This window comes from Gobius niger (assembly GCF_951799975.1).
Source record: "Gobius niger genome assembly, chromosome: 16".
Taxonomy (NCBI): domain Eukaryota; kingdom Metazoa; phylum Chordata; class Actinopteri; order Gobiiformes; family Gobiidae; genus Gobius; species Gobius niger.
This window is the reverse complement of record NC_136867.1, coordinates 27,423,725-27,451,100: the sequence shown is the minus strand read 5'-3', so window position 1 is coordinate 27,451,100 and position 27,376 is coordinate 27,423,725. Positions and strand designations below refer to the sequence as shown.

The following is a 27,376-nucleotide window of genomic DNA, read 5'->3' as shown; positions in this document are numbered from 1 at the left end:
AACATAGGAAATACATATGAATTATAAGGGTTTATTTGGTGCAGAAAGTGTCTAAACTTTATGGAAAACAGGGCAGATGTCTTTGTGTCTAGTGCAAAAATCGCCCCGTCTGAATGAAGTCATGGCAGAGTCCAGAGTCTTGCGTTTAATAGTCTTGGTTCGGGCTTTAGGACACTACGCAGCGGCCGGATTTGGCGGAGGACTCGGCGGGAGGGGAGGGGGAAACCTCGGCGCGCTCCTCGGCGGGCTCGGCGGGGAGCGAGCCGGCGTCCTCAGACTCAGCCTCCTACAGGGACAGGATTAGAGAGGGTTATGAGGGTTAGGTCCAGGCAGAGGCACGGCAAACACATCCACTTAGTTCAATGAGGAGACGCGGTTAATGCAGGGAGGGGCCGGTGGTTATGGAGGGGGCGGTGGTTATGGATCAAAAAACTGGAGCTTTACAGAAGTGTCGCTCTGTGGCTGGTGATGAATATACAGTCTGATGAAGTCAGCTCATTTGAAAGTGGACGTGAAACATAGACATGAAAGACATTTGGATGCCACAGTTTTGATTTTTTACATTTTAAACTTTCAAAATATGTCTCTGTAAGAATAAGCCGAATGCCCATCCCGGGTCGCCCGTTGCATTATGGGTAAGGCTTTTAGCTTCTAAACAATATTGATACTTTGCGTAAAGCAATGAAGAAAGTTCTAATTTGGACCGTTTTAACCGCTGGAAAGTTGGTGATTTAAACCGTTTTGTTACAATTTTAGCTTAAAGGGGCTGGATGCAAGTTGGCCATTTTATACTCATTACTGCCACCTCAGGCCATATGTGTAACTGCACCTTCTATATTAAGCTCGTGCATGACGGCACTTCAGACCCGAAGTGACACCTTTCTGAGTGACAGTGCAGGATTTTAGAGGCAGTTGTGGTGAACAGGTCTGGGCTCATTCTACACATTAGGACATTGTTGGAACATGTAGGGGGAGGAAAATGCTTAATTTTAACATTTTTAAACTCTGTATAGTCCCTTTAAAGTCTATTTTCACAACCAGGGCTGCGTACGGAGACAGACAGAAATGGAAAGAACCGTTCATCTGTAGAGATGCTTCAAAAGTGACGACCAGTCCTGATTCACATAGTTGAGTTGAGTGGAATAACTATGTGAGAAAAACATTTGTGACCCTTGAAGGCGACTGTTGGACAAAGTCCAGGGTCTGAAACTGTGGCCTCATATCGCCGACACTCAGAACATTTAAACTGGAATGAGGAATAAAAACATGGAATCCTGTTTTTTTTTGGTCAGTAAGGATGTGGACAGTCGCCTAAACAAAATTTTTGTTTGAATTGTGAGCAGAGAAATCCACACACACATTGGCTCTGCCATCTAAATGTACTTTATTGTATATTTTTAATGAGTGATGATGGTACAAAGTAGCGAATCAATCGCTAATTTAACAGGTGTAAATTTACCCTCAATATTTAACTATAGTCCGTAATGGTCCACTATGGTCCACTATGGCCCACTGGGCCCATAGTAGTCGTCTTTGACAGGGGAAAAACGCTAAAACATGGTTTAAACCTCAAGAAAGTTGGTTTTGCAGGATATGTCCACTTTAAGGGCAGATGAACAGGGGAAACAAACATGTGAGATATCCATTTGAAACCTTTGCTGTAGATTAACGACGTAAATATGAGGGGAAAATGTATTGCAGGTTTTCTGGCACTTTATGTTTAAAATAAGGCATACTGGGTCAGCAGAGTCATTCGTTCCTCTTCATTCTCTCGTTTATATATCAGATTTAGGCCTAATACTGCAACACAAGCCATTTCAACATGCTCAGAAAACCTGGTTTCTAATGTCCAGCTTCTTGTTTTTGCAGATCAAAGTTAAATCAATCGGGAAGGAATTACTTCTGTAGGAGCTACTGAAGTGGAGATGTTGTTTTTTGTTTTACCTTTTTAAAGGCATGTGGTCCTACACTTGAGATCAGCTGCATAATATAATATATATATTATATTTTTGTCCCTCTCTCATTTCTTCTTGTTGGATATTGAAGTTTTACTTTGAACCTTGTTAAGATCCAATCAAGCAAAATGTGATTTTTTTTGTCATTTTTCAACTGTTCTTAAACTTTACTGTAGATCGGGACTGTGTGATCCTTAATTGTAAAGAGCAGATCTGTAACTAAGGTCACACAAAGTAAACAATGTAAATGCATGTTGTCAAACCAGATTTGAAGAGTTTGTCTTTTATTTTGATTGATAATCGCACAGCCTGAAAAGTTTGGGATTCCACGTACTAGTGTATACATCTCTTTAATTCACAGAGTTGAAGAAACTTAGCGAAATAATTAAAAGAAATTTAATTGAATGAAATGTACACGTTGAAATTCAAAATTAGCAAAGAAAGCCTGAATCTAGAAGCAGCACAAATGAGAATGAACATAAAAACAAACAAACATAGATTTTGTACCTTTTCCTCTGCGGTTTGCGGGACGTCGGCCTCGGCAGCGACGGCGCCCTCTGGCTCCTGGCACCAACGACAAATCATTTAATCTCAAACAAAACAAGCGGACGCCATCGAGACGCATCCAACCACAGCACACACCCTTCAGAGGAGAGGTCAGTGAAGCCGTGTGAAAGGGTTAATGACGTCCACACAGGCAGAGGAGGGCGGAGCCAGGAGAGGAGTGTGGGTTAAAACATTCCCGTTAAAACAGTGGATGAAGAGGATGTTAGCTTCACCGAGACGTGTTAAAATCATCTTTAAAGGATTGTTGCCTTCTCCAGTTGTAAATGAGCGGAAATCGACATTTATGGAGCAGATGATTTTAAATGTTTTTATCATGGAGGTCATTTGCCAAGTGCAAAAGGGAGAGACATTAACCTGTTACCTGCCGTCCACCCTGATCAGGGAGCTAGGATTAGGGTTAGGGTTAGTCAACCATAATCAGGATAGGATTAGAACGGCAAATGTAAGAGATCTCACACATATTTTTAGAAACTAGAAGGTCTTGGCTTTCAAATTTGGCATCACACTGGCATAATAGGCTGTAAGCTCTCCAGTCAATACACTTTGAGATTTGGATGTAAATAATCGTTAACCCTAGCCCTAACCCTATGGTGGTAGTTAAGTGGTAAAAAGGCCGACAGACTAGTTGGAGAGCCGGTCACGGAGATGTTTCTGAGACGTCCCCTGGAGATAAGGCGAGTCTCCAGGTAGTCTCGGTGAAAATGGGTTTGATTCCAGCGGAGACGGCTCATGGTCTCCACTGAAATCAGACCTGTTTGTTTTCACTGAGATCACCCAGAGGGGACGTCTCGAAGACATCTCCATGATCAGCGGCAACTCGGGTCTCTGACTAGTCTCCAAGGCCGGCGAGATAGGCCCTTAACCTCTTAACCCCCGCCTGAACCGAGTGCATTTTATAAATTCATAAGGTCACAGCCCCATTTGAAAGCTAAGACCTACAAAGCTCATCTAAATTGATCTTTTTTCTCGTGTTGTCTTCTCATTTTTGTCACTTTTTCGTCACATTTTTGTCACTCTTTTGTTGCGTTTTCATCCTTGTTTTCGTCTTTTTATATCTCTATTTTGACCATCGTTCCGAGAAGCTTTTAGATTTGAGAAAAGCCAAACTGGAAACATGCCCACAAATACATGCTATCTCTCAGCAAATACAAATGACCCCCAAAATGTATTAAGTGTACTTCGTTTGGAGAAGCCAGAGAAGTTAATTCATTTATTCACTGAGGTAGTACTCAGCTATATTTACTCAAGGTGCATTATGGAACTTTTTTTCTGTATGAGTGGTCAGCACGGCGCCTTTACTAACTATCACAGTGGCTTCTTTGATGCTCCAGGATCAATTGTGTGAAAGGTTTTCACTGATGACAGACCATTTCACCAGAAACCTATGAAACAATTGATCCTGGAGCGTTGTAGAGGCCATCATGTTTGAGACCGAAAGTAAAGGCGCCATGCTGACCACCATACAGCCGCAGGGTCACTACCATAGAAATAATATAATAAAGATGAAGGGTCCCCATTCAGTCCCATTCATTGATAAAGGTTCCTGAGTCCTGTGTGAACCTTAATGGGCGCTCTATCTCCTCCTACTCAGCCGGTTCCTTAAAATGGGAAAAGAAAAACTCTTTGGAGCCAGGCTTTTAAGCCGTTCTTGGGACGTTTGAAGTCCCATTAGAATCAATGCTCCCAAGTGTCTCTTAGAGTCGCCCCAGGCCACCAGGGGGTGGTATTACAGCAATGTCAGCTCCCCGCCATAAGGACCATACAGAAGCACGTTCCTCGCCCATTGGTCACTACACAGTCAAACACGCACAAATATCACACTTTTTTTTTTTACGTAAAAAGTTGCATAATGCACCTTTAAAATAAATGTGATTTATGGAATAAAGCAACATTATTGTTCTGTTTTCTGGTTCAAGATGGTATTATATAAGTATTGTTCAGGTATTGGTATCGTAAAAGAATGGTTCTCAGCTCTAGTCCTGAGCCGCTGCGACACTATGGGACAACCGGACCATGTTTTTGAAGAGGACTTTTACACAAACACGAGGGAGAACAAATAAACTCCTCACAGAGAAACCGCTTTGCTGTGAGGCAAGAGCCAGCGTGTCATTTGAATAATTGGACTAGATTAGATTTCACAAATAAAGAAGTTAGTAAAGGTTTGGAAACACTCGTGCAACATGTGTAATATTGCAGTGTATCATGCAGTGTCCCTGTCAAACAAACACATACGACCAAATCCCTTCAAACCTTCATGACGATAACACCAGAGTTTCCCAGGAGAAGTAAATACAAGGAGAGGTAATACACCCCTTCCCCACACGAGGGCAGGCAAGAGCGTCCGACCAGTGACACGGACAAACCGAGGATAATTCCCCAAACGGTGGTGTAATTTCTGGAGTTACCTGTGGAGTATGTCCCAGGAAAGTGTCCCAGAGCCACCACAGTAAACCTGAGGCCTGATCATCTACTGAGCCTCCTTCAGACGGCTGCAACCAGCAAAACACGCTCTCAGCAAAACCGCTAAAACGCTTTCATTTATTCACGTCACAGTCATTTACAAACAGTAAACGCCCACAGTTCAATCCCCATTTATCAACTATTCTATTATTATGGTTTACCGTATGTTGTGAATGACTATTTCTCAGTGAAGCATCAATTTAATGAAGAAAAGTTGGGCTGAAAGTTATTTTTATCTTCATTTTTGAGTTAATGGCTTAGATAGAGGGAAAGTTCCAAACAATTCTCCCATTTTTGATTGGAGTAAGAAATGCACTCATGAACTGTAAATCAAGTAAACGAGTTGGCCTGATTTAAAGCTTCAGTGCAAACCTTTGATTGGACAGATGTTCTTAAAATGTGTGGTTCTTTGAGCTCATGTAAACTCTTCATAATATAATTGTTTGGGTCGGAACATGCAGCAGGATGCACGGAGGGGTTTTCAAAATGGATGCTTAGCTGCACGACGTCATGCATTTGGACGAAGCCACACATTTTAGAAGATTTAAGAGGCGTTTGTCATTCTGCAGGTTAGCACGAGCACATGACGTTAGTGAGCATTACAAACGTCTCACGGAAACGGTAAAGTGGTGTGATGGTTTTTCTTCTCGTGTGGTACCTGTGCGTCTTGCTGTTGGGGTGAGCTCTTCTCCACCGTCAGCAGCTCGGCCCCGGAGCGTTTCAGGACGTCCTCCTTCACGTGAGCGATGGCGATCGCTCCCTCCTCCTTCTGTGTAGAAACGAAAAATAGTGAACGAACTCGTTAGTAATGTTACAATTATTTAGCAAAACCCATTCAAATACGCAGTAAGTCAAAGCTTCAACTTGCATCTTGATTGCAACATTTGAAGACAAGGAGGGTAAAGTGTCTTGCTCATTGACATAAGAGCAACCAGAAGAAGCAAAGGCCATCGAAGCAGGGACGGGCGGATTGATAATAGTAGTCAACCAAGATATCTGGCTGACATTTTGGTATTTTACAATAACGTCTATCGGCCGATATCATGCTGCTAAAAGGCCGATGTGTCCAGGAGCCTACTGATTTTTGTCTTTCAAACAAGCTCTAAATTATTTAATAAACATGAATGTAAATCAGCCCTATGCCTCTAATAAAGCACCCCCTGCTGTCACAGTTCAACACTGACACATTTGACCGTTTAGAATCAATCACAGGATTATAGACCAGACATTGAAAAGAAAAAAAAAAATTGCCCTAAAATATCGGCATTGGCCTTACAAAGACCAATTTCGGGTCCAAAATGTCAATATTTCAATACTAGAGGCAGAACTGCATCAAATCCTTTTCAAATACATGATTTACTTTCCTTTACTTGAAAGAAATTGCTTAAAAAAAAAAAAACCCGCTCATATTAAATATTTAGATCAGTGTTTACTATAATCTTTATTTCTTTTTACTAAGTTTGAACAGGCCAGGAGCCTGCCTACAAAACAAGAACAGGGAAAAAATATAAGTATTTGCCAAAATGTACTACTTTAAATCAGTATTTAGTCCATAGTTATTGCTTATTGTTTTATGCACTTTTAAACTGTAAAATAAGACAAATTCCTTTGAATAGAGTAAATGATTTTCATTGAGGGGATTTTTCTGATCAATAAGGGGACTTTGGAAATGGCTGCTGCTAACCAAAAAATAAAATTCTATTAAACTGTTCTCTAGTTTTGCCTGCATTTTGATAAGAATTTGTGTTGTATTTTTGATAGAGAACTGTATACATTTTGTGAAATTAGTCCAAATAACAACATAATGTATTCAACTAAACCAGTTTTCATCCTGTTCTTGTTATATATTCCATATACATTATAGCGGAACCACTTCAAATTCTCACCTCTTCAGACGTGGCTTTCCTGAACCGAGGCAGGAAGGGGGACTGTCTGGGAGTGTCTGGCTGTGGGACGAACAGCGCCGGGACTTTCTGTAATTCCATAAGCAGAGACATTAATCACATTTCTTACGACTGTGCCCTGAATGTGGCGTCACGTTCCGATGAGCCGCACCTTCTGCAGCTCATTGAGCAGCGTCTGCAGATGGTCGACCACCGTGAACACCGTCAGCGTCTGCTCCGCCTTCTCCGGCAGCTCCAGGGTCGGTTTACACCTCTGCACCTCGTGGATGGTCTGCTGCATCGTCCGGATCTTCTGCTCCACGACCTGCACAAAGTATGGAGGATTAACACACACTTAGAGGCACAACATTAGCTTTTCAACCCCCTTAGTCTTCAACACTGCAATCAGTTATATATAAAATGAAAAAATTAACAATATAACAATAACAATAAAGTCTTTTTGCACATATGCTTTTTAAACTTTGGATTTTATGTGAGGTTTTTATATGTTTCACTGATGTTCTGTCTTGAGTAAGTAAAAACTATGCCAATGGAACAAGATTTACAAGACGCTAGTGATGGCCAAAAAATTGCGCTCCGGAGCTTGTATTACTCTTTCTGAAGCAGATGCTTTGAAACATTACATCGGAGCCTCTTTCAGTAACATCTAGTCACGTGACTGTCTTGAAAACTGCTTCATACTGTAAGTTGTGTATCGTGTCTTAAAGGGGGCGAGGGGAACGTAAGGAGCGCCATCTAAAGCAAATAGTGCTAAAATGAGCTCTGACTGAATGAAGTAAAAAGATCGAGCAGCAGAGCCTCAGGTGACAGAGGCCCCGCCCACTGGAGCTCCGCCCACAGACCCACGTTACAAAGTAAATGACTCTTATTTATCGGCCTATGATTCATTTGATAAAACATCAATATCAGGCTGCACATAATAAAACTGCCACACGTCTGTTTGAAACTTTTCTTCCGCATGATTGTGTCGGTGCTCCAGTCGTGTTGATGAGAAGTCGCAATAATAAAGTTTGTCCACAAGAGGTCAGTGTTCAGACAGAATGAAACAGCTCAGAGACTTCGAAGTGTACGACACCTTTTTACCAGGAAAGCCTCAAATTATGTTATGAACATCACTGATATAAATATAACGAAAAAATGCATTGCATTTTATGTTTTCATATAAAAATGTGGCATTTAGTGCTTATAAATGGCCAAAACTGCCTATATTTTCAGCCGTGAAGTTTAAATAATGGATAGACCCAGATTTAAATGTATGGTGTTATTTTGTGAAATATTAGTTACAAAGACTTTTGAAAACGCTTATCATAAGTGAAAAGAATTTGTAAAAACAGTACCTTGTTTTTTTTTGGGGTTCAAAGCTCAATAAATCAGGATGGGAATTAGATATTAAAAAATCCCTTGTTAACCTGTTCAGACTGCAAAGTTTGGAGTCTGTAATAGCTACTTCCTGGATACCAGGAACCAACTAGTCCACATCGACCACTGCGTGAAGAATCCTTACTTTCACCTGTTGTGTCTTAAAGGGACTATACAGAGGACTATACATTTAAATATGTTTACATTAAGTATTTTCCTCCCCCTACATGTTCCTCCATGTCCTAATGTGTAGAATGAGCTCAGACCTGTTCACCACAACTACCTCTTACTTCGGGTCCGAATTGCCGTCGTGCACGAGCTTAATATAGAAGGTGCAGTTACATGTATGACCTGAGGTGGCAGTAGTGAGCAAAAAATGGCCAACTTGCATCTAGTCCCACTTTTCCCACATAATGCAATCACATAATCAATTCCATATAACTAAAATAAACATGATGATGTCTGACCTTGAGCCTCTGGACTTTGGGAGTGGATAAACTCTCAGGAGAGGCCAAAAGGTTATTGATTTCGGCCACGTCATTCTCCATTTTCCTCACTTCTGCTTCAATGGTCTCCACCATCTGCAACAAAAACATGTTTATTACCGTGTTCAGATCTGGGGTTTGTTTGTAGCATTGTGCGTGAGCATGTCTCTGACCTCGGCGGCGTGCTCCAGCTTGGACAGAGGAGCGGTGAAGCTGTCCTGGACCTCGGCCACTTCCCGGTCGGCCTCGATGAGCTGCTGCTTCAGAGCGCTGACCTCACACACCTGAGACATCTCCTCCAGGACCGCGGAGAAGGACTGCAGCGTGGAGCGGATCTGAGCCGAGTCGCCCAGCACCACCTCAACCACAAGAGAGGGACATGTGTTTACAGAAGCTGTACGGTCCCCGAAACCATATTTAGAATTATATTAAAGCGAAAAGATCAATTAGAGATTACTAATATGAATACAAAACAAAAATGACTAATCACCACCAAAATTCTAATCTTTTTGAAAAGGCCAAAAGTGCCTATATTTTCACCTTCTTTGGGGGGTTTTCAAAACTTCTATGAATTAGAAATTTAAATATTCCTCTGAATAAACTAGAGTCAGTTAAAGCTACATAAGTGGAGATGCTGTAGCAAAAGTGTTACAAAAAGTTTTGTAATGCATACGTGTGTATCCAGACTTTGGTGGCTCAAATCTTCCACAAAGGAAATGACCATATTTGGATTACAGAGTTTCGAAGAGGAGAGCAAGTGTGTGACATGAATCAAACATGTCTGTTTAAGTATGAGTATTTTAGTGAGTGGATATTTGAGGTATTATATCAGGTGATATAATACTGAAGTACTGAATAAACAGGAATGTCCTGAATAAATCAACCCTAGTTCAACACTGACACAATCCTATAGTTTAAAAGCATCATACACAGGATTATAGACAAGACATTTGAAATATCGTCCGTGCACATCGGCATCGGCCTGAGAAAACCCCATAATGGCCGACTTCTAATAGAAACTTGGGAAACATGGCGCAGTGCGGGCAAACTTGCGGCCTGTGGGCCCAATCCAGCCCGCCAAGCAATTTTGTCTGGCTCTCAACTCTTTCCACCCACTGCCAGAGTTTGTTTGTTAACTTTATTGTCCCCGTAGGGAAATTTGTCCTCTGCATTTAACCCATCCTTCGATGCCGCTGGGGCAACCCGTAAGGAGCAGTGGTCGACGGCAGTGCCGCGCCCGGGGACCCATCTCCATGATGTGGAGCCAGGCTGATGGTCAGAATCACCTGGCTGGAGAATTCACCTATTGCACATGTTTTTAGTGGTAGGGGAAACCGGAGTACCCGGAGGAAACCTACGCAGACACGGGGAGAACATGCAAACTCCACACAGAAAGGCCCCGTCCTGTGGGCTCAATATTTCTTATTGAATATTTTTCATTTTCTTGACTTTTTTAATGCAAAAGTGGCACTAAACAATATAGTCAATGCAGTTTGAATGAAAAGGAGAGAGCAGAGAGACAGCAATCTTGATATTTGCCCTTATAATTTAACTTTACAATCACTTTACATCAGTCTCTTATTTTGTCTTTTTTTGCAATACTGACAATTACCATCAAGCTAGTTCCAGATTTACTTCAGTGCATTTTGCAATGGGCGAAAGTTGAGCAGAATTAAGTTAAAGACATCGTTGGTGCGGCCCTCTAACTCCCTTCCCTCCCTAACTTATGCTTGTAAAAATGAATTGCTCTCACCCTGATGTAGAAACTTGACAATGCACGATGTGACATAAAATAAAACATTACAAAGGGTGAGTTTGATTTATTTTCACTTAGTCATTGAAACTAAGATGTAAAGGGAGAAACTAGCATAAAAAACGAATGTTGTCACCTGTCTCGTCTCGCTCTAATTGGCTGCAGTAACAAAACCGTCTATTGACTTGGTATATAGTGTAACAGACTTTTTCTGTGTGTAAATGAATATTTCGCTGAGTTACCTGGAGCGCCTGCACGTGGCTGCTCAGACACTTGCCCGTGGTGTACTTTGCTGGAGCAGCGAGCCACGTCTTGGCCTCACTGATCCAACTCTTGGAGCTGTTGATCATCTCCTGGTGCTCCTGGAGCCACGTGTGGATCTGGAAAAGGCACAAAGACACGAGTGAATAAAAGCTGCTGTTGTGTAAAATCACAAACTGCTTCAAAGGAGATGAAGAGTAAACGAGGTGTGTCTTCAGACCTTGCTGAGCAGCGTGGTCCTCTGCTCCGCCTGTTTGGCGAGTTGCACGTGCATGTGTTGAACTTCCACCAGTCGCTCCGTCAGCACCAGCACCTCCTCCGGTTTGTCCAGGTCCTGCACCTCCACCTCCAGAGCCGCCAGGCAGGAGTGCCACACATCCAGCTCATCCCAAACACGCTGTGAAGAGAGAAAGAGAGAATAAGACAGAAGTCGTTTCAGGTACGTACGTGACAGTTCACCAAAAACTTTGTGCCAATCTTAGCATTTCTAATCATAGACGTTAAAGGGATATTTCAGGATTTTTGACATAGGGCCTCATTTTCTAGTTATCCAGAGTGTAACTAATTTTTTTATTTTTTTTATTTTTTGTAATTCATGCAGTTCTTCTATTTGAAGAGTTTCGTGGCGCTGGGCTAGTGCAAGGCTAGCGCATTTCTATGGTATCAGCTAGCCTGCATTAAAAACAGTCTGACTCGCTCCACAGTGCACCTGAGGCAAATCACTTATAACACCAGACTAACCATATAAATGATAGAGTCATTTTAACCATTTTGCATTTAAAATAACTTATATTTGGGCAGCATCAGCTTCGTGGTTGTATAAGCTACGCGGCGGCGGAGTGATCTGCTAGAAAAGAGTCCCTCATGTGATGCGATCATTCATGTGATGCGAGGTCAGTTATATTCCAAAAATGATTCTATGGACACAGACATTTATATGGTTAGTCTGGTGTTAAGTGATTTGCCTCAGGTGCTCTGTGGAGCGGGTCAGACTGTTTTTAATACAGGCTAGCTGATACCATAGAAATGCATTAGCCTAGCACTAGCCTAGCGCCACGTAACTCTTCAAATATAAGAACTGCATGAATAAAAAATAAAAAATAAAAAAAATAAATAAATATCTCCAGAAATCAGCAACACTCTGGATAACTAGGAAATATGGTCCTATGTCAAAAATCCCGAACTATCCCTTTAATTCTCTTGACACAAGCTGCCTTGCCTATCGTCTATATTGTAAACAGTCAGGCCCGCTGACGTGGGGAACAATGGGGTATGTTGATCCGAGCCTCAGGACCAGGGGGGCCCATCAAGCAGCTCATTCCATATTTTTAGTAATGAGTATGAGTAATTTATTTTTTAATATAATTAATTGCTTTGACATGTATTTTCCTTCCTAAGATCATCTCAATAACTCATGATGAGGTTTCCTTTATTGCACCCCCCCACTTCACACATAAGGCACGGCCCCAGTCGCAGTTAAGTGAAATCTCCACCACAGACATGATCCATGTTATTGCTCCGTGTTCTGCCGCTGAAATATGGAAACCAAAGCAGGGTTTGAAGATAATGATATTCAGACTAAAAAGAGGAAGCTTTGGTAACAAATACCAGTGCAGTTTCAGTTCATTTTAAATCAGTGGTTCTCAAACTGTGGGTCAGGCATCAGAAGTTAGATATTTGGCCTGGGGCTAAAGAGCTACAGTTTATGAAATGATGAGTGAATGAAGTGTTCACACATTAGGACCAAATGAAGAGAGTCATGACAGAACAGTGGTGTCATATTGTATTCACAATTCAATCTAATTCACAATTATAACATGCCATTTGCTGTACAGTGTATAATAAATGGTAATTGGACTCAACTTATATAGCGCTTTTCTACCTTTATCAGGCCGAAAGCGCTTTACAGTAAGGAACCAGTCACCAATTCACTCTCTCATTCATACACCAGTGTAAGCAGACACTGGCAATAATAACATGTCACATGGTGTATAATAAAACCAGCAGCACTGACCTTCTGAGTGACCTTCGCCTCGGCTGTGGTGGGGCTTTTCTGGTCAAGTCTCTTCTGGACTTTGTTTAGTCCGGACTGAATCTCCGAGAGTTCAACCCCGAGTCTGTAAACGGGGCCGCTCTTCTCAGCGGCTTCATTCACCTGGAGCAGAGCAGAACAACCACTGAGTCACATGACATCGTTATCATTCAGAGACAAAGACGAGGCAGTGTCTTTCCCAAAGGCACAACAACAGCAGCACATGACGTAGCTTCACCTTTGGTTCGATTTCTTGCATGATCTGTTGGATGTCGCGCAGCAGCGAGTCGATCTCACCCGGGACCGCGGTGTCCGGCTCAGAGTACTTGGTGCTGATGGAGTTTGAGACGCGTTCCAACAAAGACTTCTGGGTAAACAGCTGGAGAAGCGCGTCCTGGAAAAAAACAACAAACACAAGTGTACAGTTAGAGATGGACAAATGTGTATACGTATAAACTGTATGCAAAGACACTTTAGGGCAGAAACTCTTTTTCTTTTTGGGTCAGTTTGCTCTATATAACAACATTAGAAATGTTCATCTAGACACCAATCTAATCTGCCTAATCTTCACAATAAGGTGTTTATTTATTGCACTGATTTAAAGTCTGCAGTTGAAGCAGTTAAGTTGCACTCGTACTTAACAATATATTTGAAGGTTTCTTTAGGGGGAGTTTTCAATTTGAAGTCTTGCCGGATATACTGAGCTCTGAACCCCAAGAACAAGGCATGACTTTTCCCCCCACAAATAAGTAGCTTATTAAAATCTTAAAGGAATCGATTTTGAAAGGAAAAATACATTTATTTGCTAAAATGTGCTACTTTAAAGGGACTACAGAGTTTAAAAATGTTAAAACGAAGTATTTCCCTCCCCCTACATCAGGGGTGGCCAACCAGTCAGAGACCAAGAGCCGAAATTTTCAACCTTGATCCTGTGAAGAGCCACAAAGGCACCGACCATTAGCGAGATCCCGGGGCGGTAGTTTATTATGATTAAATAGAATGTGACCGTTTTATTTAATCACAATAAACTATAACTTTATGCCTTTTTCTTTTTTTTAATAATTGTGTTAGATTGAATGGTTTTACTCCTCAACAAGATTGAAATACATGTATTATAAATGACATTTTGTGCTTTCTGCTCTGACTGAGACAGAATTAGATTATTATTATTTTTTTTATTTTTTTTAATGCTGGGGTGTGTTTGTATGTGGGGCCCTGCCAACTGAGCCCCCTTCTCTGATTCGCCCCTGGCCTGTGCGCTCAGTGCCTGCAGCTTCGTCCTGACTGGACTGTGCAGAGAACGCACTCTAGGCTGCACAAAGTTCATAAACTTTAACCAGGAGCCTCTGGACGACTGAGAGTCTGTTTTAAGTTGCATTAGTTACAGTTACTGTCACATGTGAAAGAAAAGTCAATGACTTTGCGTATTTCCGCGTTACGATGTCGCGCTTCGCATCATACGCTTCATAAGAGCTCCGCTTTTTTCCATTTCCTAATTTTGATCTTTTTCTGTGAATATGAGGCCAAATTACATCAAATAAAGAGTAGCTGATCAGAAATCTGAAAAGCACAGAAGCTAATCCTAATGCAACAATCTGCCTCCCTGTTGTTTAACCTACATCCCGCTTTGAGTGAGGCTGCACGGGCACCGTCTACACGCCGCCTCGAAAAGGAGAGAGATACAGACTCACATTCATGTGTGTAGAGATGGAAACAGGGTCTGTAGGACAATGGTTGGATTTTTGGTAAAAGACTGTTACAGTTCATGGGAAATATTTACCAATTATTTTGCAAAGAGCCGCATGGTATTAAACATATCCATCATGCAAAGAGCCGCACTCTGATTGGCCAAGAGCCGCATGCGGCTCGAGAGCCGCGGGTTGGCCACCCCTGCCCTACATGTTCCAGCCATGTCCGAATGAGCTCAGACCTGTTCACCACAACTGCCTCTAAAATCCTGCACTGTCACTCAACTTCGGGTCTGAAGTGCCGTCATGCACGAGCTTAACATAGACATTGCAGTTACAAGTAAGACCTGAGGTGGCAGTAGTGAGTATAAAATGACAAACTTGCATCTAGTCCCTTTAACCCAGTATTTAGCCTGCCATCATTGCTAGATGTATGTTGCTTTTCATGCATATTAAGCTGCAAAATCATAACAAATTCCTTTGAATAAAGTAAATCATTATTACGGGGGTCCCCGGGAGAATTTTGCATGTCCCACACAAAGGAAAGGCTGATTTAAAGCATTAAATGATATATGCTCATTAATATGTCAGAAATGTACAGTAAAGCCTCTTCTTAAGTCTTTTTACTACAGCTCCATTCAGTTCTAATGTCTAAGTCTGTAAAATCTACTTTCTGTTGTCTATTCAGAGCCGCTAAAAGAGTCCCGGTCTCCTCGGGGCGGCGTTTTGTGCTGTAACTGTCTCTAAACACAAAGCGCTTGAATGAATGGTCGCTTTGGCGTTGGGCCTAGAGCGGTTTAGTCCAGAACCACTCCACACTGAAACCAGATCCGTCACTATCGCCCCTTCACTCTGTTTTCTCTGTCCCGTCGCCCCCAGACTCTTCTACACTGAAGCTTTTACTGAAATTCCTTTCTTAGCAGGTAAACTGATATCTGACGTACTATGTCAGATAAGTCAGTGAGTTCAGCTACAACTGTGGCACTAGGTTGGCCTTAAAGGGATATTTCAGGATTTTTGACATAGGGCCTCATTTCCTAGTTATCCAGAGTGTTGCTGATTTCTAGAGATACTTTTTTTTATGTAATTCATGTCGTTCTTATATTTGAAGAGTCGAGTGGTGCTAGGCTAGTGCAAGGTTAGCGCATTTCTATGGTATCAGCTAGCCTGCATTAAAAACAGTCTGACCCGCTCCACAGAGCACCTGAGGCAAATCACTTATAACGCCAGACTAACCATATAAATGTCTGTGTTGATAGAATACTTTTTGGAATATAACTGACATCATTACATCACATGAATGATCACATTTTGAGGGACTATTTTCAAGCAGATCACTCCGCCGCTGCGTAGCTTATACAACCACAAAGCTGATGCTGCTCAAATATAAGTTATTTTAAATGCAAAGTGGTTAAAATTACTCTATGGACACAAACATTTATATGGTTAGTCTGGTGTTATAAGTGATTTGCCTCAGGTGCTCTGTGGAGCGGGTCAGACTGTTTTTAATGCAGGCTAGCTGATACCATAGAAATGCGCTAGCCTAGCGCCACTCGACTCTTCAAATAAAACAACTGCATGAATAACAAACAAAAATATCTCAAGAAATCAGCAACACTCTGGATAACTAGGAAATGAGGCCTTATGTCAAAAATCCTGAAATTTCCCTTTAAAAAGCCCTGAGCAAGGATCTACACTGAAGATGAGTTAGCAAAAGTACAACTATAATACTAGACAGGTCTCATAGACAGTTCATAATACAAACTCATGATTCCTAAAGTGTCCAAAAGTTAAAACAACATCATCAATGCATTATGAGGAAGTCACAGCGGAGGTCTAACAGCAGTTTCCTCTCTGACCTGTATGTCGTGGGCGTTGCCGGTCTCTGGTTCTGAGAAAAGATGATCCGCCGCCTCGAACCAAGCCTTCAGCCTCTGCAGCTCCTCTCGGCTCCGGTCCCTCTGCTCCAGCTCTGAGCGGCAGGACGACAGGCCCAGGCTGCTGCTCTGACTCACGCTGAGGGGACACACGTATGTTTTATCTGGTTATAAACTAGTTTGGAATATCAACATACAAACTTTGTCACAGGTGGAATAGACGGAGGTAGATACAACCCATAAAATATCAACATTGCAACATGTCTTTATAGTCAGTGTTAGTGCTAGTCTAAGGATGTGTTACCGTGAAATAAAGAGAGTGTGTGTCCTGTTTCCAAGTAATAAGTGGCATATTGTTAAGAATAACTTTATACTCATACTGCACTAAAACTATGAAAACTATGACTCCACATTAAAGTGAACGTAAGTCCCTCTCACCCGTTGTATCTGGTCTGCATGGCCTGGAGCTGCTGACACAGGGGGGCGGACGGGGCTTGTTCCGAATGAGCGTCGACCCCCAGTAAACGAGCCACTCTGAGCTCCAGAGCGGAGAGCGCGCGGTGCTCACAGTCCAGTCTGTCCTGGTACTGCTCCCAGGACGGGACCACCTCGTGCAGCTCCTCTGTGGAGGTCCTCACGGGGGAGAGTTTGGGGAGCTCCGCCTCCACCTGAGAGAGGACGCGCTCTGCCTTCTCCACCTGCGACAGAGAGGGATCATGAAGATGTCTCAACAGTTACTTAAGCCATCTATGTCGAAATCCATACTAAACTAACTGGTTTAAACATCAAAATTTCGAGTTCACATAAGTACTAGTAAAGTTCTTGTGTTGTCTTGTGTTGACAAAAAGGTTTAAAAACACTGCATTAAAGCATGAAACTTATTCAGCCTGCCCCCATTTCCTGGCTTCCCGGAGCTGATAGTGATACTACTTTCATGTTTTTTACAGTCTATGACACATGTATCAAACACAAGGTGATTTAATCTGGCTTGTGAAGCATAAATTCCTGATTATTTAAGAAAGAAAATGTAAGGCAAGATTTTAGCCACGATTCTCCTCTCTATCCCATTCCTGCGGAGTTATGAATTTTTAAAGAAATAACCAGAATGCTCTTTCAATTAAAAAAGGAAAGAAATCCACAGGTGTCCAGCAGTGGGCACTGACATATTAACCATTTAACTGCCACTTTAGGATTAGGGTTAGGGTTAACAATTATTAATTATTAACAATTATTAATTATTCTCAAAGTGTATTGACTGGAGAGCTTAAAGCCTCTATGCTAGTGTGATACATAATTTGAAAGCCAAGACCTTCTAGTTTCTAAAAATATGTGTGAGATTTGTGTGAGTAAAACAACATATGTTACATTTGCCGTTCTTAACCCTAATTATATCCTGATTAGGGTTAACTAACCCTAACCCTAGCCCCCTGATCGGGGGAACGGCAGGAATCAGTTTAAGAGATCAGGATACAAACAACACATATAGCCAAATATGGTAAATGATCAGCTGGGACTATAATAGTAAACTTGTGACACAGGCGGGAAAAGCGCAATATAAGTTTAATCACAGTTCATTATTATTATTATTTATTGGAAATATTTTCTCAGTAGTATTTTCCTGTTCACATTATGAGGCCCGTGACCCGCCATGGGAGCTGAAAATTAATTTGACACCCCTGGTCTATGATATCACCACATACACAAGTATAGTTACACGTAATTCCAATTTAAGTCATATATTTAGGGAAAGCTCAGCAGTGTTAAATAGAACCAAGACTAAACTAAATTGGGTACAAATAGGACAAATAGACAACACGAATTGATGACTAAACTGATTGTAAGCTAGATGGGGTATGTAATTTCCACACTTACACAGTCAGTGATGTTGCTCCACTCGGCGATCCTCTGTTCACATCTGGACTGGAGTTTCCTGATGCAGCGCCTCAGCCTCGATATGCGTTTAGACAAGATGGCCGCCGCCGTCTCCTTGCGTCGTCTGCAGCTCTGCTCCGGGCACCACTTCTTCAGCTCGCGCAGCGCCCCCTGCAGGGACTCCATCTCAGAACACAGAGACTGGAAAGAATACAAGGGAAAGGGGAAGTTTATTCATATAACACATTTAAAAACAGACAGTACTGCCTCAAAGGTTAATTTGTCTGATGTTTATACTCGCTGCAAATGAATTTCTTCACAAAGACAATACATTAACTACTACTACAACTGCTTATCCATACCTGGAGTTTCTCCTGTTGTTTTGAGCAGTCTCTCAAACAGGTGACTTTCTGATTCATCAGCTCATTCAAACTCTCCTCTGCTCTCTCGACTCTCTGAGGGACGTCATGCCGGCAATAATGGTTGTACTGCTCCACGCAACTGCAGACACACAACGAAAATCACTGTTTTGAACTTTGTAATATCATTATCGAACACATAAATATCAAATCTCTGTCCTAAAACAATATTAAAGCCATGGTGGAGCTTTGTCTGTCAGATTTGTAGCTAAGAAGAGGTTATACTGTCAAAAGAATTCTGTTGATTTTACTTTTTGGATTTAAATTCTTGTGTAAACTTTGCACATAAAAACTCCACTTTCGAGCCACATGGTCACCTGCTGAGAGAGTCCAGCTCTATCTGCGTCTTCGCCTTCACCGTGGCCATCATCACCAGCAGCTGGCTCACGGTCTCCTCCTGCAGGGCCGTCACAGCGGACGGCGACAGGAAGCGGTTTTGGGGGAAGCAGGTCTTGAGCTGATCCACGAGGCTCAGGAAGTCCCGGTCCAAACACTCCATGGACCTCTGGATCTGGTCTGATCGCTCAGAGCAGAGTCCGCGGGGTCCGTAACGGTACAACAGACGCACTTCCATGTGCAGGAAGAGGAGGATGACTTTTCTCACGGTGCAGGAGTAGGTCTTCAGGGACTGTCTGGCCTCGGTGATGCTCGCCTGCAGAAAGAAAAGAAAAAGCATTACGTTAGTGTAGAAGAGATGTGATTAGGACACTTTATCAGGTTATTTAGGTAAGTTATCAAGAACATTGTTTCTGATGTAAAGTAATTATAATATAATGCAACGAAACAGAACTACTATTATATTACTTTGGCAAAGTTGATGCCTAATATTTTGACAGGAGGAAACACACTAATCATTTCCTCCCGTTTTCAAATTCAATTTACATGTAAAAAGATGGATACAGGGTTTCTACAGGAATTTTAATATCATTTAAAAGCCTAAATACAATTTTTGCTATTCAAAACTAAATTGGACACAACAGGAAACTTTTATCAAAAAGAATGTGTCAAATATCAGTCAGAACTGCAGCTGAATTTGTTTTAGACCATAGATTATGTGTTTTTTTTATACACACAGTAAAAAGAAATTTCAATTTAATGCCAGTTTGAATTTGATTTAATGCTTTGTAATGACTTTTAAGGTCTTCATTTTGACATAATTCATTTAATGAGTCGTAATGCTTTTTAATGATCTGGGAAGCTGTGTGGATGGTAGCCATGGGCAGTTTCTAGTGTTGTTCCGATACCAGTTTTTCCCCCTCCGATCCGATGCTTGGACTCGGAGTAGTCGCCAAAACCGAATACCAGTCCGATACCACAGCAAGTGATTAAAAACAATAACGAAGCCTGTAAAAATATACCCAAACCTATAGCACAGGACAGTCTCGTCATTATTCACATCAAACAAAGTCTGTTCACTGTGACTTCTGCTCCTTGATTCGATAATACTGTACAAATGTGATTATTAGGTAGTTTTATTGACTGCATAGCCCAAAAACACAATTTGGTATCAGATAGGTTTGGGTTTAGGTACTCACCGATACCAGGAAAATCTATGGTATCAGTGATTTTGGTATCGGAACAACCCTCACAATTTGATAACCGCTGCTCCACCATGCTGTCCACTGTGTTTCTAGCTCTCACAATACCTCCTGCACATCCCAATTGTTCACCACAGTTAAACAAATGCACGTTTGAAAGCTTTGTCAGATGAAGAGGTGAATCCATGATAGCAATTAAAAAGTGTGTGCTTAAGTGGCAATTCAATAAAATGTACTTTACTACAAGAAAATACATTGGTTGCCCCAACTTTAAGTAAACTAAAAAAAAGATTTTCACTCACCAGTTGCGCGTCAGACTCTTCCAGGACCTCCTTCTTCAGCGCGCTCAGATCCCCTGCTCCCCGCTCCTTCCTGCCCTTCACTCGGAGCAGCTCCCAGGCTCTCATCCTCAGCTCCACGGTCTTCCTCAGGGCTAGAATCCTCTGGTATTCCCGATCCATGTCCAATTCTGTCAGCTTCACTGGCGCCGTTTCCCTCATTTCTTTCAGCGTATTCTTCAAAAACGCTGTGGACGCCTTCTTCTCTGTTTCGAAGTCCACATCCTTCAGCAGATCGTGTTCGACGATGCTAAGAGTGTTGTTTAGCGTCATTTCCATTGTGTTTAGATGGTCCTCCGTCTGTTTTAGCCTCTGCTGCTCTGCGTTCAGCTGCGATGGGTACAGATCTTGTGAAATCGCGTAAAGCTGCGACCTCACTTCCTTGCAAAGCCCGTTTATGGCCGGGAATTGCACCAGCAAACTTTGACTGCTCTTGTATTTGTCAGTGTCTTTGGTTTCCTCTTTAGATTGACGGACCTGTTCTTTCATGCTCTCCTTCAGCTCCTCCAAGAACTTCCTCAAGCTTAGGTACAGCTCGTGATCTTGTGCCTTTGAATCGATGGCGGACATTCGGTTTTCCAGATCGGCGACCACGCTGTGAAGTTCTTTGGCTTTTTCTTGAGGTAGACTATGTTCCTGAAGCTCCACTTGCGATTTAAGCTCAGAAATTGTGTTTTTCTGAGGCTGCAAAGCTTGTAGTGACTTTCTCGTGATCGGGAATTTTGGTCGGTTCAAGTCCACGAGCATCTGCCTCAAGCTCTTCTCAATCGGAATCACGCTTTGCTTGCCCGCTTCCACTATTTTCACGCATTCCTCCACCTCTTGCTTGTTCCCTTTCTCCTTTTCTATAATGTCTTGGATGTCAATTTGGATGTTTGTCAGCCTGTCAAAAAGTTGGCAACTTTCAGCGATGCTAAGTTCTGGCGCCATTTCTTTACCTTTCTCCAAAAGCGCTTTGCAAACAGAGGCTTGCTTTTCGGCTTCGGCTTGCATTTCATGGGTTTGTCTCGCCTGGCGTTCCAATTCTGGCATGGTCATTTCAAATTCAATACTACTTAGGGCATCTTTGTTGAAATAGGTCATAGTCCATGCATCTAGATCTGCAATTTGTTGGGATAGCTTCTCTCTGGTTTGCAACCCTGACTCGATTTCTCTTATAGCCTTAACAAGGTTCTCAGAGGTCGACTTGGACAGTTTTCCCAGTGATTTCAAAGACTCATTGACCATCGGGATCTCTTCTTCTGAGTCTAATTGTGGTAAAAGGTCAGTGACTTCTTCAACCAGCGCCTCCAGCTGGCCTTGTTTGGTCATTACATCCGACTGTAGCTTCTTCAAGTCTTTAAGTTGATGGTGGACATCTTCGGGAAGCAATGAAACCCTCTTCCGCCTTCCTTTTATGTCGGTTTCTGTCTTTTTGGCCCAAGCGAATGCATCCCTCATCACAGCAAGAATCTTCTCCATCATCGGATTGGAGCTAGTTTTGGTTTTGGACAAAATTCTCTCCTCGGTTTTCCTAAGTATAGTGTCAATTTCTTGGAGACCGTCTTGAATTTCCTTACTGTCCTTTTCCCATTGCAATCTAGGGAGAGTTTCTTCTGCAAGTTCTTTCAAATAGTTGTGTTGTTGGTGCACTGCTTTGAGCTGAGCGTTCAAAACCATCAGCTTCTGTGCGTCATTGCAGTTCCAATCATCACCCTGAATTTTATTGATATCTTTGACAATGTTTTCTAGTTGCCCAATCAAGTCCGATATCTCTGTCTTGATGCTGTTAGTCACGGAGGAAATTGAATTTTTGTCATGCAGTGATCTTTCAACCGTCTTTTCTGCAAGTCTCAACTGGTTCTGAAGGTTTTTGAGATCGGTTTGAGCTGCAGCCCGCTCGGGTCTGGAGAAAACATTGTGTAGTTTCTTGTACTTTTGAAGCAATAGGATGAAGATGTTTGTTCTTTCCTTCAAAGTCTTCTGTACAGATCGAAGCCGCTCTTCCTCTTCAGGGAAGCTATTGCCTGGGGACCTGAAAAAAAGTAGACGAAGGCTTTTTACATTTGTGTCAGCTCTCAATCATACAAAAGTTTTCCATTGCAGGTTGTTTTGTAATTGAAAACAGTCTATCCAATACAGATGGCAACTTTAAAAACTTCTCTATATAGGCTTAATATGTTTAAGAATTAATTGTCTATGTCAATTCTACTAAATTCATCTCGCATTCTACCCTATCATTAAAATTTGGTAAATCTTTAGGGAGAAGATAGATTAATCGAGTGCATCGGTGTCTAAACGTTTTCCCTCGGGGCCCAATAATGAAGTGTATATGGTATGGAGGGTCACAGATCGGTGGTTAGTACAGTCAAATATTTAACTAGGTGCATTTAAAGTGGACATGTCGACTTTCTTGAACGTTGTTCCCTCGTCAAAGACAGGCCTGGAGTAGTATTTTATAACAGTTAATCCTTGGACAAAGCTGTTAAATGTAACTGTTTCTTCTTCTACGGTGTCAGCGCCTCAGTCTCTACTTCCTGATTACACTCGCGTCATTGTTCAAACCCACAATTCCATCTTTTTAAAGCCCATAATAAAAATAAATCCAACATTATCGACTCTGAGCCGTTCTGTGCTCGAAGTGTGTTTACAACAAACTGCTGGAGCTGCTAACCACGCTGTATCCAACCTGGAAGTTATTTTTGAAGAAAACTATTCCTCTAGCTGCCTGCAGGAGGAGCCCCAGTCAAGATTTTCTCCAGCTCTTTCGCCTGCATTTCATTGTTGCCATTTCATTCTTACAGAGACATATTCTCAAATGATAAAACGTAAGATATCAAAGCGGAGGCCAAAATAAGTTTTTTATGTCTATGTTTAAGCTCCATATGCATGACATGTCCACTTTAATAGCAGTTTAAAACTTTTCCCACACCTTTTTTTAAGCTTGGAGCCTTAAAGCCAGCTCTGTCTCAAAGTAAAATGTTAGATTTAATCATGTTGAATGACAAGACTTGCAGTAAAAAATACCATCTCTGGGAATGTGTGCCCAGTTAACAAGAAGCCTGATGACAATGAATACAATCTTTGTCTATGTCTATGTGTGCTTTTCAGTCCTATACTCACTCTGCAACAGTGTCCAGCACTCTGTTCAGTTCCTCCAGGCTGGTTTTGGCCTCCTCCAGTTGTTTGCTGTAGTCTGTCACCAGCTCAAGTTCAGCCTCTTTCCTCTGAATCACTGCATCCAAGTCCTGAACGGAGCACCGCCACTGGTCCTCCACCTGCTCAGAGGCCTGGGAGCTCACCTCTCCCCGTCTCCTCCGCTCAGACAGGAGCGAAACCTGGGCCAAAGCTGCTGCTCTGCACTCCTGGATCAACAAGGGAAGGAGTCAGTAATCCAGTAATCTGATACATGATATTAAACTCCAATTAGGAATGCATGTGTCTTTAACTTTTTGGCATTATTTTTAGATCACATTTTTATAAACATTACATTTTCTTCCAGTAAAATCATGACCCATAATTTTAAAAGTATCTATAATATAAAACGCAATCGCGAGTAGGGCGGGGCTTAGCTCCATAAGGGCGCCGCCATGGCCACGGGTCCATATGGACCGCGGTGCTGCTGTCCGAGGACAACCCGGCGTCACAACAACGCGAGTGCACGAGATCTGCCTGCCGTGCCTGTGTGCGCGTGCCAAACAGGGCGATGTGTGTCATCGTCACTCACCGCTACACTGCAGGCTTTAGACGCTGCGCACTGGTAAACAAACAAACACGAGCTTCAAATCAAATACGCTGCGCCGAGTGCTTTAGCTTCCGTGTGTGGAAAGCGAAAATGAAACTACCACTACCACGAGCGCATGGCCTGCACTGTGTTGCTTTTCTTTTCTTTTTTTTACTTTGCTACTGTGCCATTTCTTTTCTATTTTGCTTTCACGTCTTGTGAGCCCAGAGGTACATTTTATTAAAGCAGCTTTGAAAGCATGCCAATTGTATTGTAAGGTTATAAATACTGTCTATTCACGATCATTAGGCTATTCATTTCAAAACCAACTTACTATTTTTTAGATTGTACTTGCACCGTGACCACCAAACCACGGGTCCTGCACCGTGAACCGAACCGTTAGAGCTGAACCCATAATATTTGTCCATAAATATTCCACTGTCTCTTGAATTCTATTCCCTGAGTTTAGCGAACACAGGGTCGTTGTAGTCTATAAGAAAGGAGTACGGGTGCATCAAACACTCCAATTGCAGTTTATTTGAAATCACTTTTTAGCATTCATTATTTTAAACATTTGTAGTGGCCATAGATTTTGGAATGGGTTGGGAACCACTGGTCTACTTAGTGTGGGTCTACAGCTATACTGAGTGACGGGTTATAGGGACTAACTCATAATCTCAGAATATCAAATGTGGAGGCTAGTATATATATATTGTAAAAGTCACTTGCCAAATTTTGCTGATTTGCCCTTAATTCTCAGATAGCACTGTATGTTTACCTTTCCATGCAGTATAATGAAAAACTGTCAGTGTTTTTTTCTTAACAGATTGAGCACAATCAATTAATCTAGGAATTGTCCAAGGACCTTAAACCAAAGATATGGTGCAATCTATATCAATTCAAATGTCACCAAAACAAATGCTGATAATTCATATGTTTTTAAAGGACAAAATAAGTATGTACAATGGCAGCAAGGTTATTTCGCAATCAAATCAAGTTTGACATATTGCTCACACATGCAAAGTAGGTCATATAATGATCTTGTGTCTCCACAGGGTCTTTCTATAGAACCTGCTAACCCTGTAATTTAGACCTGTACAAACATGTTCGGAAACAAATGTGACACTTGTGTTCGTTTAGAAGGTTAAGTTTTAGTCAAGTCTCAAATGTTATGTTTCAAATGTGCACTGTGGACTGGATCTTTAAAAAATATTGTAAAGCTAATTGTAATCTTCACATTTAGTCCCCAATAAACAAATACAAAAACGGTGTTTAGAAATTTTTCCAAAATTGTTCAACCCTAATACAAGTCTATAGACTCACCTTAGCCTCTGTGAGCTGCTGCTTCATGTCTGTCGGATTGAGGGCAGCTGGTTGATTCTTACAGTCCAAAACTCGGCACAGGAGCTGGTTCATTCTGCTCTGCTCCGCCGTTGGTCTGACACATGTGAACTGAGTCTCAGGCGTCTCTTCCACTGGCTTCTCCTGATTTCAAATATTGGATGTGAGCCAACTATGATGCAACATTTTACAGGTTCGTAGGCGTTTTTTCAAAAGGCTTAAAAATTACTGTAATTAACCACCAAAGCCACCAAAGGCTAAAAAAAAACAAAACAACAGAAACAAAATATGATGGAAATTTTCGGAACTCTAATAACCATCAAGAACAAAATTAATACATTTTTCAAAATTATTTCATGTTTATAAGAGCTTGGCCTAGAAAAATAGGCCACACTCTTCCGATGTTTCTAACGTACGGAATCTAGTGTAAGAATCCAGTAGCTCTGGTTTCAGACACAGCCACTTGTGTGTCGGAAACCTAAAGTGTATGGCACTTCTTGATACCTTGGACTTTAGATCAGCATGAATACAATCCACACAATACTGCAAATGCTAAAATATATTTCCTAGCATTTATATTGGTTATTGTATCCTTCTATCAAATATAACATAATTGTGTATTTTGTGCTCGTACCTTTAGAAGCTCAGTGCTTGGGCAAGATCTTGCAAGCTGCTGAATCTCTGAAAATACGTTCCGGATTTCGGATGCTTCTGGCTCCTCCCACACACTCTCTTCAGTTTCTGTTTCCTGAAAATAATGGATTAGGGTCTATGAAGTTAGGGAGTTAGAATGATTTAACTACAAAATGATTACAAGCTACTGTACGTCTTTGGTTACGCTAAAGCTGTTAGACACAAATGTTAAATGCACTAATTTGCAGTGTATTTTCAAAATGCCAATCAAATGTGATGCAGGAAACTAGTATTCGCATAAAGCTTGCCAATTAGCATGCTAAACTACACACCATTAGATGTAATACACATCCGTGCAGATGTTAGCCTGGTGATGGTGATGAATTGTGGAGTAACACTGAAAATCGATGAATGACCGGGTAAGGATGTATGAAAAATAGTGTGATTGGGATGTCACATTATACTGTATGAGTGATGGAGCCCTAGTGGTAAGGTGGTGTTACAGTTTCAATGGAATTAATGAACCTTTGGTGAATTTTACACACTTATAACCTCCAAAAATAACAACCTACATCTAAAATAATATTCTTGAAGTCTATTTACCTGAGGTGTTTCCTTTCCTTGAAGCAACACTTCCTCAGAGGTGGTGGTGGTTGTGGATTGTAGATTTTTATCCATTTGAGCTTCCGTTTTTTGTGTGGCAGCTTTTTCTTGCATGGGTTCTTCCTTATTTTCTTGTGATAACTCAATACTTGTCAGCTTTAGATCAAATTCCTGATCCCTTTCAGTTGGGGTGGCTTCAGGTTTGGCTTTCTCTTGAGTTTTGACCCGAACTATTGTCTCTGTAACTGTTTCTATTACCATCACCTCGGTCTCTTCTGCTTGGGCAGATTCACTTGGAGACTGTTGATCTTTCTTTGTAGTATCCAGTTGTAGTTTCATTTGCAAATCTGGCTCTTTCGCATCCAATTTGATGTCACAGGCCAATCTAGTTTCCTGTGACACACTAGGTGAAATTGCATCTTGGGGAGTAACTGCATCTTTTTGGTCTTTCAAAGAGACAATTTCCAAGTCCAATTTTGGTTGTGGGACCCCGTCATAATCTTTTACATGAACTTCAACTTCATCAATTTGTTTTTCTGTGTTTTGGAAACCACCCGATTTGTCAGTGTCTTGCAATTTTTGAGACTC

At 41.7% G+C, this 27,376-nt stretch overlaps 1 protein-coding gene across 1 annotated transcript; it reads right to left on the bottom strand.

Moving 5' to 3' along the window:
- Nucleotides 1-27,376, bottom strand: LOC306975693 (nesprin-2-like). The gene is made up of 22 exons (XM_079573339.1): nucleotides 26,789-27,376; nucleotides 26,187-26,300; nucleotides 25,535-25,696; nucleotides 23,611-23,852; nucleotides 20,473-22,522; nucleotides 18,950-19,284; nucleotides 18,576-18,714; nucleotides 18,214-18,414; nucleotides 16,780-17,039; nucleotides 16,324-16,480; nucleotides 13,015-13,170; nucleotides 12,759-12,899; nucleotides 10,965-11,141; nucleotides 10,726-10,863; nucleotides 8,904-9,089; nucleotides 8,713-8,826; nucleotides 7,038-7,190; nucleotides 6,869-6,955; nucleotides 5,641-5,751; nucleotides 4,928-5,011; nucleotides 2,463-2,519; nucleotides 1-286 (listed from the first exon to the last, which is right to left on the bottom strand). The coding sequence occupies exons 1-22, from the start codon at nucleotides 27,125-27,127 to the stop codon at nucleotides 167-169; spliced, it is 5,523 nt and encodes a 1,840-aa protein (XP_079429465.1). The 5' UTR covers nucleotides 27,128-27,376; the 3' UTR covers nucleotides 1-166.

Excerpts from the sequence above, each read along its gene's own strand:
- LOC306975693 (XM_079573339.1), bottom strand. The coding sequence starts at position 27,127 with ATGAAACTACAACTGGATACTACAAAGAAAGATCAACAGTCTCCAAGT. Across the intron at positions 22,523-23,610 it reads GTGCTGGACACTGTTGCAGA|GTCCCCAGGCAATAGCTTCC; the intron begins GTGAGTATAGGA and ends ACTTTTTTTCAG. Across the intron at positions 16,481-16,779 it reads ATGCAGACCAGATACAACGG|CGTGAGTCAGAGCAGCAGCC; the intron begins GTGAGAGGGACT and ends GTGTCCCCTCAG.